At 40.0% G+C, this 12,644-nt stretch overlaps 1 protein-coding gene across 1 annotated transcript; it reads right to left on the reverse strand.

Moving 5' to 3' along the window:
- Positions 1-1,735: 1,735 nt before the first annotated feature.
- On the reverse strand, positions 1,736-12,330 carry LOC125544197 (transcriptional corepressor LEUNIG-like). Its single transcript, XM_048707789.1, has 15 exons — positions 11,848-12,330; positions 11,502-11,590; positions 9,865-9,952; positions 9,671-9,746; positions 9,482-9,531; positions 8,295-8,603; positions 6,893-7,057; positions 6,017-6,244; positions 5,808-5,925; positions 4,655-4,764; positions 4,422-4,571; positions 4,167-4,331; positions 3,948-4,067; positions 2,356-2,562; positions 1,736-2,252 (listed from the first exon to the last, which is right to left on the reverse strand). Exons 1-15 carry the CDS (start codon positions 12,313-12,315, stop codon positions 2,106-2,108), a joined length of 2,490 nt encoding a protein of 829 aa, XP_048563746.1. The 5' UTR covers positions 12,316-12,330; the 3' UTR covers positions 1,736-2,105.
- Positions 12,331-12,644: the final 314 nt, after the last annotated feature.

Genomic DNA, 12,644 nt, shown 5'->3' on the forward strand with positions numbered 1-12,644 from the left:
TATTGCATGAGTGGAGCCGGGGATGAGGGCGGCGACCGGTGACGAGGACGGACGGCAAGGGCGCTGACCGGCGACAAGGACGCCGCGGTGGTGTTTCAAGTTCAGTCGTTTTCTCGCGGGGGGTGGCGGGGCCGCGAGGGTGCAGAGCGTCGGCGGGCGCTCGGGGTGTTGCAATTTTTATCACAGGGGAAGGGAAAGCGGGCGACTGCAAGGAGGACGAAGCTGAGGTCAGATCTGGCGGTTTTAATCGTGCGTATCGGGCGGCCAGGGCTCGACCGGTGCGCCGGCGCCTAGCGTCGTCCTCTCTCTATTGCATAAATATGTACTTGTCCCTTAGATATGCATGTCTTATTTGTTTTTTTGTTTTTTAAGAGCGCATGTCTTTAGAAAGGAAAGGAGAGTTCAACTGACTCGTTCGGATAAGACAAAAAAAAGTGCATGTCAGTGATGCTATCTGACCACAATACTAACTTAGCCCGATCTAATTAGATTAGTACTTTATATGCCGCGAAACAACGTGTGGTTGAATGGTTAGAGAAACTAAATCTCAAGATGATATGCCGGTTCAGTCTTTTGAAAGTGCTCATAAGGATGGGGTGTGTATGTATGTGTTTATAGGGATGAGTGTATGCACGTGTATATGAGCGCTTGTGTCTGTATTGATATTAAAAAAAATACTTTATGTACCAAGGCTATTGTTTGGTCTTCCCGTAAGTGCACCCTTTGCATGTGTACGTGACAGTTAAATATGCGTATTTTTTTTTAGAAAATAAGGATGACCCCCGGCCTCTGCATCTGGGAGATGCATACGACCACTTTATTGATTAATCTCGAAGACCTTATAAAAATATTACAAACAATATACCTGAATCCACCATCCTGGCAATATGACGTATGCGTATACATACATATTATTATGTTACGCAAAATCTTTTAAATCTCAGCCATTAATATTCTAATCTAACGGTACAAATAATATTAGCATATGTGGACGAATATAATGGCTTGTTTGCCTCTTGTCTTAATTATATAATACTCCCTCCATTTTTGTATACAAGGCCACAAATTCATATTACAGGTACCAATATAAAATTTAATGACTGTTTTACAAGTCAACTTTTCCTTTTGTTTACCAGAATCATTAATAGTCCGTATGCATGCAAAGAAACTGAGTGAAGAAAGTAGCTGACTGTCATTATGACTACATGCATGCAAGTATTAAACAGGTTGTTAGTACGAGAAAATAGCATTAACTTTGCCTCGATCACTGTTGGTGGCCTTGTATAGATGCAAAATGTATATTCCATAGTGGCCTTGTATATGAAAATGGAGGAAGTAGATCGATAGATATTTATATCCCGTTGCAACACACAGGCATTGTTCGAGTTATTTATGAAGGAAGAAATGTCATTTGATGCATAGGGTAAGAAATTTTTCCATTGAATCTAAGCTAATGTCTTTGAAAATGTGAAGGATTGGAATAGGAACCGATTCCTACAAACCAAAGTGCTTCAAAGGGATTTTTGCTATGCAAACCATCCTTTAGAATTCCCACAAAATTCATGTAAACCAAGAACGACGGAATGTTTCCCGAAGAATAGAGGCCGCAGTAACCGCCAACCCAGTTTAGACCAGTCGAGTCGACACTCTTGTTCTGGCATCTCAATCGCCATCCAACAAATATGCAAAAGAAGAGCACTGGAGAATTTGGAGGCACACAAAGTGAAAGGGGAAATAAGAGCAAACGCAGTTTTGAAAAATGCAGTCAGAATCAGCAAATACATAAAGGCATCTGTGCTTGTGACCATTCAATGATAACAACACTCTAGAGTTTGCGCAGGCCACTACAGAGTATGGTACATTCTACAAGGATAGTTACAAACCTATCCAAGGGCACATGCAGCAACTGGGACGACATCAAATTGGGTTAGTTCTTGAACACAGATAGCTTGAAGACATTTTCGTTAGCTGCCCTCGTCATGTGTTTATCTGCGGCAGAAACCGCCCTGTTTCTACATCATACAACGTTGGCTGGAACCAGACGACAGATGTCCACAGGGACCAACTTGTAAAATGTGATGTAGAAGGAAGGTTGCTCCCTGTTCTCACTTCCAGAGCTTGACAAGCTTATCATGACTTACTGAAGCGACCAACCCTGATGCATTTGATGCAGCTAGGGCTGCAATTAAGCCGTCATGGGCGTTGCTGATGGTCACCGTATTCTTCTCCCTTATGTCCCAAAGCTCCAAGGACTGCAAGATATCAATGATACACAGACACAATAAAAATGTCAACACGAAATGGATCAACTTGGGCCTCATAAGTAACGACCTCATAAGATATGAGAGAGCTTACCTCGTAACAACCAATTACAAGCAATGACGGATAATTCGGGTGAAAAACACATGAATTGAACTTATTTCCACTGCAATTCAACTCATTCACACACTCGCCATCATTTCCTGAAGTAAATGACCACACCTTGACAGAATCTTCACTTACAGAGGCCAGATAGTCACCCGCAGCATCCCAACAAATCGACTCGATGTTCTTTATGTGTCCCTACACATGAACAAAAGTTCCTATTACAGTGAGCACCACACTGATGAAAGCAACGTTAATTGCGATACCAAGCTGACAACATCGAATTGTTCTGGAAACTTGGATCACAAGCAGGCAAGATACTCGATAAATATATTTGCTAATCCCCATTCATCAAACATTCGAAGGCCTAGCCAAACCAGTGTAATGATGATCTGATTTGTAGTGGCAACGGTCTAGCTAAAAGACATGGGCCAAAATGAACACTATTACTGCAACAATCCTATAATAAATCTTATACAGTATCATATAAGATCTGATCAGATAAATTCTCACACAAGTCCCCTTATCCATCCTAAAACTATTCCTGGCTCACCCCCAGCCCCACAAACTTTTTGTGGGTCTCACTATCCTGCATCACTTTACCCCCTCGCCAGTTTTTGTGATGCAAGTCTCTTCTGAAAATTTTCAAAAAAGATTGAAAAAAATTCATGTATCTAGGTTGTGGAGTAAGGTTTATGTACGTAAATGTTTGTTTAAAAATATGATCAATGTTTTGAATCGCATTTTTCATGGCAAGGTCCGAGGCTCCGAGCTATAGCAACGGCAGCTATTGCTAGCTATCGTGGAAGCTATTTCCAATAGCGTCTTATTGATCAAAATATTAATAATATCATATGCACGCTTAAAAATGTCAGTCAACAGAACTAAGAAACCATACACACACACACACACACACACATATAGCACCATGTCTCAAGTCTACAACTACCAAGTCAGTTAAAGTAGCATTACAACCATTCAAAGTAGCATCGGTCGAAACAAGATTTTGGATGCCATACTAGTAGGCTTTCTGATTTTTCAATTGATGTCTTGTATACTCGTATGCATATTCTTTCTGGGCTTAGTTTTATAACTAGAATTGAAAATGGTTGCTGTTTTGGCCCATTACCATCTACAAGGAATAGCTTCAGCTAATGCTGCTTTTACTCAAGGCAAATAGATACGCTAGAATAGTGATGCAAGGTGCCATAACGTAGCTATTAGGCTGCAAAAAAAAAACCTATAGTGTAGCAGTGGCTAGCTATTTAAAATACTGTGACCATTTACATACAACCTATGCAAAATGGAGGCTGCCAAATCAGCTGAACTCCCAAATGAGCAGAATGATTTCTGACAAACCTATGTTTAGTGTCCATATATGTTGCAAATAACCCAACATCGCAACCAAATTTTCTCAGTGTGTTTCTAGTAAGACATTTGTTAAATGCTACACAGGTGGGGGCACAGAAGAAGAAAAGAAAAGGCATGGTATAGCATAAAGTACACATAGCAAATACACAAGTAACTCTGAAAAGTTGAAAACAATTCAAGGATGTGTTTGACTATGATCTCTGGTAACGAACCTTTAAGGCATTCCTACACACTTGTAGTGTTTCTGCATCCAATATTGATATCATCTTCTCAGAGGCAGCTGCAAGATATTTCCCTTGACGAGGTTGATATCTCAACTGAGTTGCACCTCCCTGGGATAAGATGCCGATAACAGGAGAATGTTTCAGCGCATTATAAAAGAACATCCTTGACAAACAAGAAATGTTTGGGAGAGAAAAAGGGCTGCATACGCTGAAGACCCTAACACACGTCACACAGCTACCATTGTTTATGCTCCAGCAGCGCACTTCCCCATCACTATCACAGGAGCAAACGATGTCTTCTTTATTTGAATGAAAATCAAGCGACTTAACAGACGCTGAATGACCCGTGAAAGTGCGGAGTGAATAATCTGGCTGTATATAGTCAATTAATTAGTCAGTGCATTTTAAGGTATATGACATCTTGTGAAACGTAAGAGAGACAGTAGTTAGAAATAGGTATACATTGTCAGCATCCCAAACCCGCACAGTTTTGTCAAAGGAAGATGTTGCAAGGCGGGTCATGCTTGGGCTAAATCGAACATCTGTAATAAGCATCGAGTGCTCTTCTAATGTAGATTTGGGGTTTAGGGCATCTGTAAACCATAAAACAGCCTGAAAAATACGAAAGCGGGTATAAGCTTCCAGTTTCTTTAGCACCAGTATATTCACAATTACTTTTATGTTGGTGTCCATGCCTTTTTATCGTGGCCTCCGGTGGCGAGCAGTTTTCCGTCTGACGAGAAATGGCAACAGCTAACTTTGCCTGTACTCGCACGGGCTTTTGCAACCTCGGAGAAACCAGACCCTGCAATAAAGAGACACTGGGCAATGAGTCACCCCATCAAAATAATTTGCAACCGAGTAGAATGAAACAAGTCCATGGCACCCCACAGCATATAGAATCATTTATCAGCATACTCCTGTCCTATGTAGCAAATGAATCCCAGACCAAACACATCCACATTAATTCTTCGCCAAATCAGCTATTCTCCCATGTATTAAGCTCAAAGAAACCAATTAGTCCCAAAGAACACCACCTGCTAGGGGGCACCGCGTCACTTCCTGTCACCTTTACTGTCATCACAATTCACTACTAACCAGCAATGGATGTATCCTCCGCCAAATTAGAAGAGATTGATTCCAAGGGAGTTATGTAAGAATTTAACTTAAGGCGCATGCAAATATGCGATAGTAGTGGGGTAATGAAATGTCAAATTCTAAATTTGATTGACATTGAGCTTGGCAGGTGCTGCAATGGGATTTTGAGCAAAAAGGGCTTGATCAAATCACAACGATGGCTCAGCAGAAGCGCCCCCTGGGATCTACTAGCCGCTTTTAGGTTTGGCAGGAATTGCCATGGATTAAGAGCGATTGCAAGGAATTGAGCTATATTCCCTGCTAAGTCCTCTTAATCCCTGCCAAACCTCTTCAAACTGAATAGGCCATAGGAAGTAGGTTTTGGGAAGGTGATACAACATACAACACGGAAAATTATTTTTCCAAAGTGTCCTTTCCTACAGTTTGCTCTCATAACCACAAGTATGATAGCATGCTTAGTAAACTGATAATAATTAACTACAACAGAACTAAAGACTCAAAAGCATTACATCTTGCAAAAGATACACTGTACACATTTTTTTATTTAACAAGTTATCTGATACAATCACGCGAATCAATCTCTCTCAAAGAAACAAAGGAATTGCAACTTGTTGAAACCAAGAATCACGCAGACATTCCAAAGGAATATGCGTGGGAAATACGGCGATTGTTACAGGTAGGCCAATCTATTTGTTCAGGCGAAAGAGTCAACTCAAGAAAAACCATGTATCAGAGGGAAACAAAACATACCTTTACTGGCATCAATGCAGCGTCCCATGGTTTCCCGAGGATCCATGTCCTCCTGTGATAAAAATGAGTCTACATTTTCATCCAAGGAGCCATCTTCCAGCAAACGGTCCACATCACCCTGAAATTAAGTACTTCTGTCATCTCACTGACAGAGGCAATGTGCTAATGACACTTTACAAGGAGAATGTCTGATTTCACAGTATAAATACCAGTGGGTTTACTGGAGAGGTCAAGCTTCCAGTGCCATCAGAACCAAACATCATCAATGGTTTTGATGGACCACCATTATGCAGCAGCTGTGGCATGGACATTGCATCTCCTGGTGTGTGAGTGGAAGGCGTCGAAGGTGCAGAACTTGGAGATGGCCCAGCAGTATTTGCTGTTCCTGAACTATTAGCTCTACTAGAGGAGACAGGTTTCTTTCTCTTCTTTGATGCCTGAACCACAAAGAGAACAATGTCAGTGTTTGAACCACTAAAATCGAATTAATATCAAATTTACTAATCTAAAACAATTGGAATGATTACCCATATCTTCTGACAGATGTATCACAGAACCATGAGTAATAGTGAAAGCTCAAAGGGGGCATACTAACCGCAGGACAACAAAAAACTGAAACTCCATAGGAAATTACGTACTGAACATCAGAGTAATACTTAAAACAAGTGGCAAGGTAGCATGGTCAATTGCAGTTCAAATATACTGTGCAAAATCTGAGAACTGCTAGCATGTCTTTACAAAGAGCAAAACAATGCTCTTATTGTCTTGTCAAGTTATCGTAGGTTACCAAATGTGTCTGCACAGAATACCATCCAAAACTTGAGATCCTAACACTTATTAAGCACTCAGCGCTGTAGTTGTATGTGGCCAATTTAAAACATGCGACTGAAATGAGATGCGTGCTTCATTATAAGATTGATTTATCGTTAATATCTCAATAAAGAGGCAAACAAAGGTATATCTACAACCATTAAGACCGTCACTCCTCCACATTGCAGCATAAATAAGCAGTAGTATGTTAGATTTAAAATATTAATATAAACATCATCTGCTGAAAACATTGTATTTGCATAACAGTAACATACTTGGTCAGCTACTACAAAAGAGTTTGGTATGCTTCCATCAATAGGCATGCATCCAACTCCAGGCTTTTCCTGTTGCTGGAGAAGCTGATTTGAGCTCTGAGATTGCTGACTGGAGACTGTAGATTGCTGAAGCTGTTGTTGCTGTTGTAAATGAGCAATTTTCTTCTACTACATAGAAACACCCATATAAGGAGAGAAAGAGCATAGTTAATAGAATAATAGAAAATAACTTTTCTGCTGTAGATTTAGCCATCAAAGGAACAACAGCAGTTCCTGGTTTCTAAGATTGTTTGCCTGGTCAGCTTCACTCATACAGGCAGTAATAGTATACAGATAAGATGATGAGAAAAGTACAACAGTTGCAGCACTTCAAATAGAAGGAATGGAAAGGTCTACAAAAATAAAGGAGTAGAAATCGTTCTCTGTTTAGTTCTTGAATGTATGAAAGAAAATGTTATGAAAGGAAAATAGTGGTGGACAAGTAAAAAGGCCTAATGGATGGAAACTAAAGCTGAATATGTTTCATTTTGATCAGTTCTGAGTAGATGTGCCATTTGGCTAGGATGTTCGTGTTCCATCCTTCTGTAAACAAACTGGGAATACAGTCTCTGTATAATACTCTCTCCTTCCAAAAATGTAAGAAGGGGTATTAGTTTTCTCCTAAGTTAAAATTTTAAGTTTGACCAAGTTTACAGTAAAATTATCAGGATCTAAAATACCACATACATACACTACGAAAACATGTATGTTTTGAGTTCAGATTTATACACGCACATACATATTTATTTGGTATTGTAGATGTCGATCTTTTTCTTTGTATGAACTTAGTCAAACTTAAGAACCTCTTATTCAGAAAGAGAGAGTAAGAAACTAAGAAGCCTCATTATGGCTTCAACTAGGTAAATATAATACCTCATAAAGAAAACCTTATATTATGGATTCAGAATTGCTAATTTCAATCGACTGATTTTTAATTTGGCTTCACCGAATGTTTTGTCTGTCCAATCACGTGCTGTGATTGAACTCCCAGTTTGTTCATGTATGTAGGGTAATAGCACTCCCTCCAAGCCAATAGTATGTATTGTGAGTGTTTATTTATTTTGTTTACGTGTGTTTGGTATAAGCATTCTCCTCACAAGCATTCCACACTGTTTCAATCATATTTTTTATTCACATGGGTTTACTATTCTAGTACTACTGTTGTTACAGTAGTCATGTACATCAAATACAGTTTTCATTACATGTATTTTTGGTTGGTAGTTCTGTGTAGCTGTTATCTGCTTGTCAGCGGTTGAAAAAGTTGAATGAAGGTGAATTCATTTTCAGTCGATTGTCAAATAGACAGTCCCGTGATTAGCTGCAGAAAATTAGCCCCTGACAGGTAGGACGTCATAGAACATACCTTTATTAGCATGTCTATATCTGTACGTGATCCACCACTTTGGCTAGGAGAACCAATATTTGGAATAATATCCCCACCACTGTTTGTCTGCCCATCCTGCCCCATGGCCATATTTCTATTGTTAAGAAGCATCCTTAATCTTCTGGTATCAACATCACTAACTGTAGGGGAAGCCATGTTTTGCTGCGCTTGCATCAAAAGCTGATGTTGCTGTTGTGGATTCAGAAATTGGAGCTGTTGAAATTGTTGTTGTGGAGATTGCATAAATGACTTCGGCTGCAGGATACCAGAGCGAAGCTGGTCGAGGCCCTGGTAAGTAAAAGGTGTATATGTTACAACAGAATTTGCAAGATAGCACCCATGTTAGAGCAATCAATGTCAATCACATGGTTTAGAGTATACTCAGAAAGTACACAAATTGTTTGTTGCTTCCCCAACTGCTGAATGCACACGTGCGCTGCATAACAGCCCAAAGAATTCATTGTTCACAAACTGCAAAAATGTGCTTGCTAAGGATACCCCAGAATCAGTAACAGAACTAGAAACTGGCAACAAGAGGGCAACATGTAACGAACAAGAGCTAGGTCAGTAGGCAAAAAATCACAAGCTTCCTCAAGCAGTGCAACCATTAAGGTATGTGGAGACGTTGGTATTTTCGTTCAGAATGGCCACCAAGGCCACCCAGCAGTGGTTTGGCTACTGCCGGAACAAACCGATCCGATTGCGGGTTACTGAGTTGAACCTCATGAGCACTAGATTTCAATATTTTGTACTGTATCGGTTAATGGAATATCACACCCCTCCCTCCCTCCCTCCATGTTGCAAGCATTCACAAAGTGGATCTTCAGGTGCAAGTACACATCTTGCATCTGGCACTCTACCAGAGTGCCACGCAAAAAAGAAAAATAGTTGATGTTAGAAAGTTAAATATTCCTGGAGCGTCTGCACTTGGCAAGGGTTTATCATACGTCACCAGAAAAAGGAGGGGCTACAATTGCAGTTCTATGAAAACTAAATTATTTGTTTAAATAATATAACTGTGCCCCTGCATTATGCAGCCGCATCGAGCATGTGCCTCAACCCCTATGCATATAAACAGCCAAAACCGAATCCACAATAGGACCATAAATCATAAGCAGAGCACATACACGATAAGAAATAAAGTGTGGTCATAAGATAAAACGTACCGTGAGTGGCCAACCTTTCAGAGTCAAATTGCTTCCACCTTGACTAGATCCTGTTTAAAATGACATCTGAATTAAGCTTAGCAAACCAAGCACTAAAAACAGTTTGAGTAAGAAAATAGTGTAAGCTGAAGTTTGAATAGTTAACTGACGCAACAGCAAATCCAGGCAATAAGCTGGACAAACTATTACCTTGGACACCAATGAATGATCCCTCGGGACCTGCACTTCTGGGTGTCAAAACTGGATTGATCTCAGTTTTGATACTCTGTAAAGAATAAAATATGATAGCAGATAAGAAACTAAAACCTGTAAGGCCCGCTCTTCTCTATCTAGTTTTGGCACTGGGCATAATTACGAGAAGCAATGAGAAAACTATATGTAACCTGTTCTTGCATAGGCATTTGTGGGCTTCTTGCCTGAACCTGTTGCAGAGCACCTGACAATCCACCAACAGCTCCATGCAAAATTTGCCTATCAAAGGTAAAATTTCAATACTATTTGAAAGCAAATGCACCATATCTTATTTGCATGAGCCAACATGAACAGTTATTCCTTATGGTTTGATTAGCATTTTTACTCTAAGGCCCAATCATGATTCATGACTCATGGCAGGTCATGGACTCATGGTACTTCCACTACTGAACGAAGTAACATACCTTCTACGTAATCAAAAACTGTAACCTTACAGTTGTCTGCTGCTTATCCACAACAACATTGCAAAGCACTAAAGTCTAAACATAACCTATAGCAGTCATGTGAAGAAAAGAGTGTGATGTGAACAGTTGTGTCCTGTAGCAACAGAAAGATATGTACCCTCCCAATCAAAACATAAAAGTTAAATAAGTATATTAATTTTTATAAATAACGATTTTTGTCCCGTATACTAATCTACTCCCTCCATTCCAAATTAATTGAGTACTAGCTTTTCCTAAGTCAAACTTCTCTACATTTGATCAAGTCTATAGAAAATTGGGCCAATATTTACATCATATATATATTACAAAAAATATTTTATGATACTCCCTCCATCCCTCATGGCGCCCTCATTATTGGTGATCCAATTTTCACCCACAATATATAAAGTATATGTCATATTGTCATTAATATTACACCATTGGAAACTACTCCCTCCGTCCCACAATATAAGATCGTTTTTCAAGCTAACATAACTTGAAAAAACATCTTATATTGTGGGACGGAGGGAGTACATTTTAATACTAATTGAACAGCATAATTTTGTGACCTATAACCTATGATTTGTTGGTCAAATTGATGGCGAAAATTAAACCTCGAAATACATGTGCGCCATGTAAATAGGGACAGAGGGAGTAGATATAAGTAGACTAATCTAGTTCCGTAGATAGACTTGGGCAAATTTGAAGAAGTTTGACTTAGAGAAAAGTTAGAACTTCAATTAATTTGGAATGGAGGGAGTGATAGTTAGGCATGTTCGGCAGTATACAGATCTTCTCCGTATTTGTGAGGAGGACCTGATATAAAGAGGCCTATTGCGACCATTAAGATTAAGCAAGAAATATAATTAAAACATCCTCTGTCAGGGACTTCATCCTCAAGGCGCTGTCGCGTCGACGAAACCACTTCATAGCAATAGCACAAACAGAAGTGTAACATACGTTGATCCTCGAGGTACAATCAATCGATGAAAAAAAAACAAATTCAGAATGAAAGTATGATTAAAATTTTCAAATGCTCCAGGGCTACTATGATCTGAATTTGGACAAAGAAAGATATACGAAGTTTCCAGGACGAACAATCTAGAAAAAATAAGGTAAATTCTCGAATGCACCTTGTGCTTAATGTTTTATGTGCCTGTTCGATCACAAAGATGACAATCATGCTACAGAGAAAGGAGAAATCCTAGCCCAGGATATAATGCAAACGAGAGCTCTCCAACAAGAACTATGCACTCATAACAATTTATTGTTTTCCCTGATTTCCATTTTCTACCGTCTCATGCAAGCTTGTCAATGCACACATAATCTACAAGTTCAGAAATTACCCTGAAGATTGTCCGCCTGCGGCTGCTTTCAACGACGTTTGGTTTGGATCAAGTGCTTGGCCAGCATTTTCCCCATACCTTTGCTGCACCTGGAATTTTCACAATACAAATAAACATTTTACTGATTTTCACTGTTCTATAAGGGGGTTTCTACCCCACCTAGGCGGTGTTTAGGCACTAGGATCACCCATCCAACCTTGCCCGCCCAGGAGGCTACCTAACCCAGCTAGTCAGTGCCTAGGCACTAGGCGCCACCCTGCTGCCGTGCTTAGTGCATTTCCAAATAGTGTTACTTTCGCGAGGAATCAACCAAAACATAAGAAACAAGATCCAGTAGGAGTGATACCTTCACCGATGCCTCATCCAGAGAATCCCTTTGAGAAGGGAGCTTTAACCTCTCCTCATACATTTTTGCTGCCATAGCATTCGCAGTTGCTGGGTTTTGTCGCATTAAAGGATCAATTCCAGAAAGCCCACTTGCAGTGCCATTAAGAAGATTAGAACCATCTCTACGCTGCTGCTGCTGCTGCTGTGCAGCTCTCTGTAACAACATTTGCTGCATTTGTATTTGTTGATGCTGTTGAGATTGTTGCTGCTGCTGAGATTGTTGTTGGTGGTGGTGGTGGTGGTGTTGCTGTTGTTGGTGTTGTTGTTGTTGTTGCTGCTGCTGCTGCTGTTGGTGGTGCTGTTGTTGCTGCTGCTGCTGCTGCTGCTGAGTTTGCTGCTGAGATTGCTGTTGTTGCTGATGCTCATGTTGATGTTCCCTTGCTTTCACTAACTGAGTCTGACAGGGCACAATAAAGTATATCTTCATTTGTATGAACTTCTATGGGTTCTCCTAAAATTTACTTGAAAATATGATTTTTCTAGTTTTATTTTATGTTTCATAATTTTCCGAATTTCATGGTTCCTCTGATATTTTTAACTGGTGGCTGCTATGCTTGGTGCAGTGTAATGTGTAATGTACCCACCGCGATCCCAGTTGTATCCTTCCAGAGGAGGCGGCCTTGAAATTTCTTAAACATTAACAAAAGTTGAAGCCTATTTACCCAATCGAAATGTTCTTAAAAAGAAATTTGGACCAATTGACAGATGAAGAAACAAGAAGAAAGATGCAAACTTGGGGAGTGAGAAGAGAAGTCA

Source organism: Triticum urartu, chromosome 3 (genome assembly GCF_003073215.2).
Source record: "Triticum urartu cultivar G1812 chromosome 3, Tu2.1, whole genome shotgun sequence".
Lineage (NCBI taxonomy): Eukaryota > Viridiplantae > Streptophyta > Magnoliopsida > Poales > Poaceae > Triticum > Triticum urartu.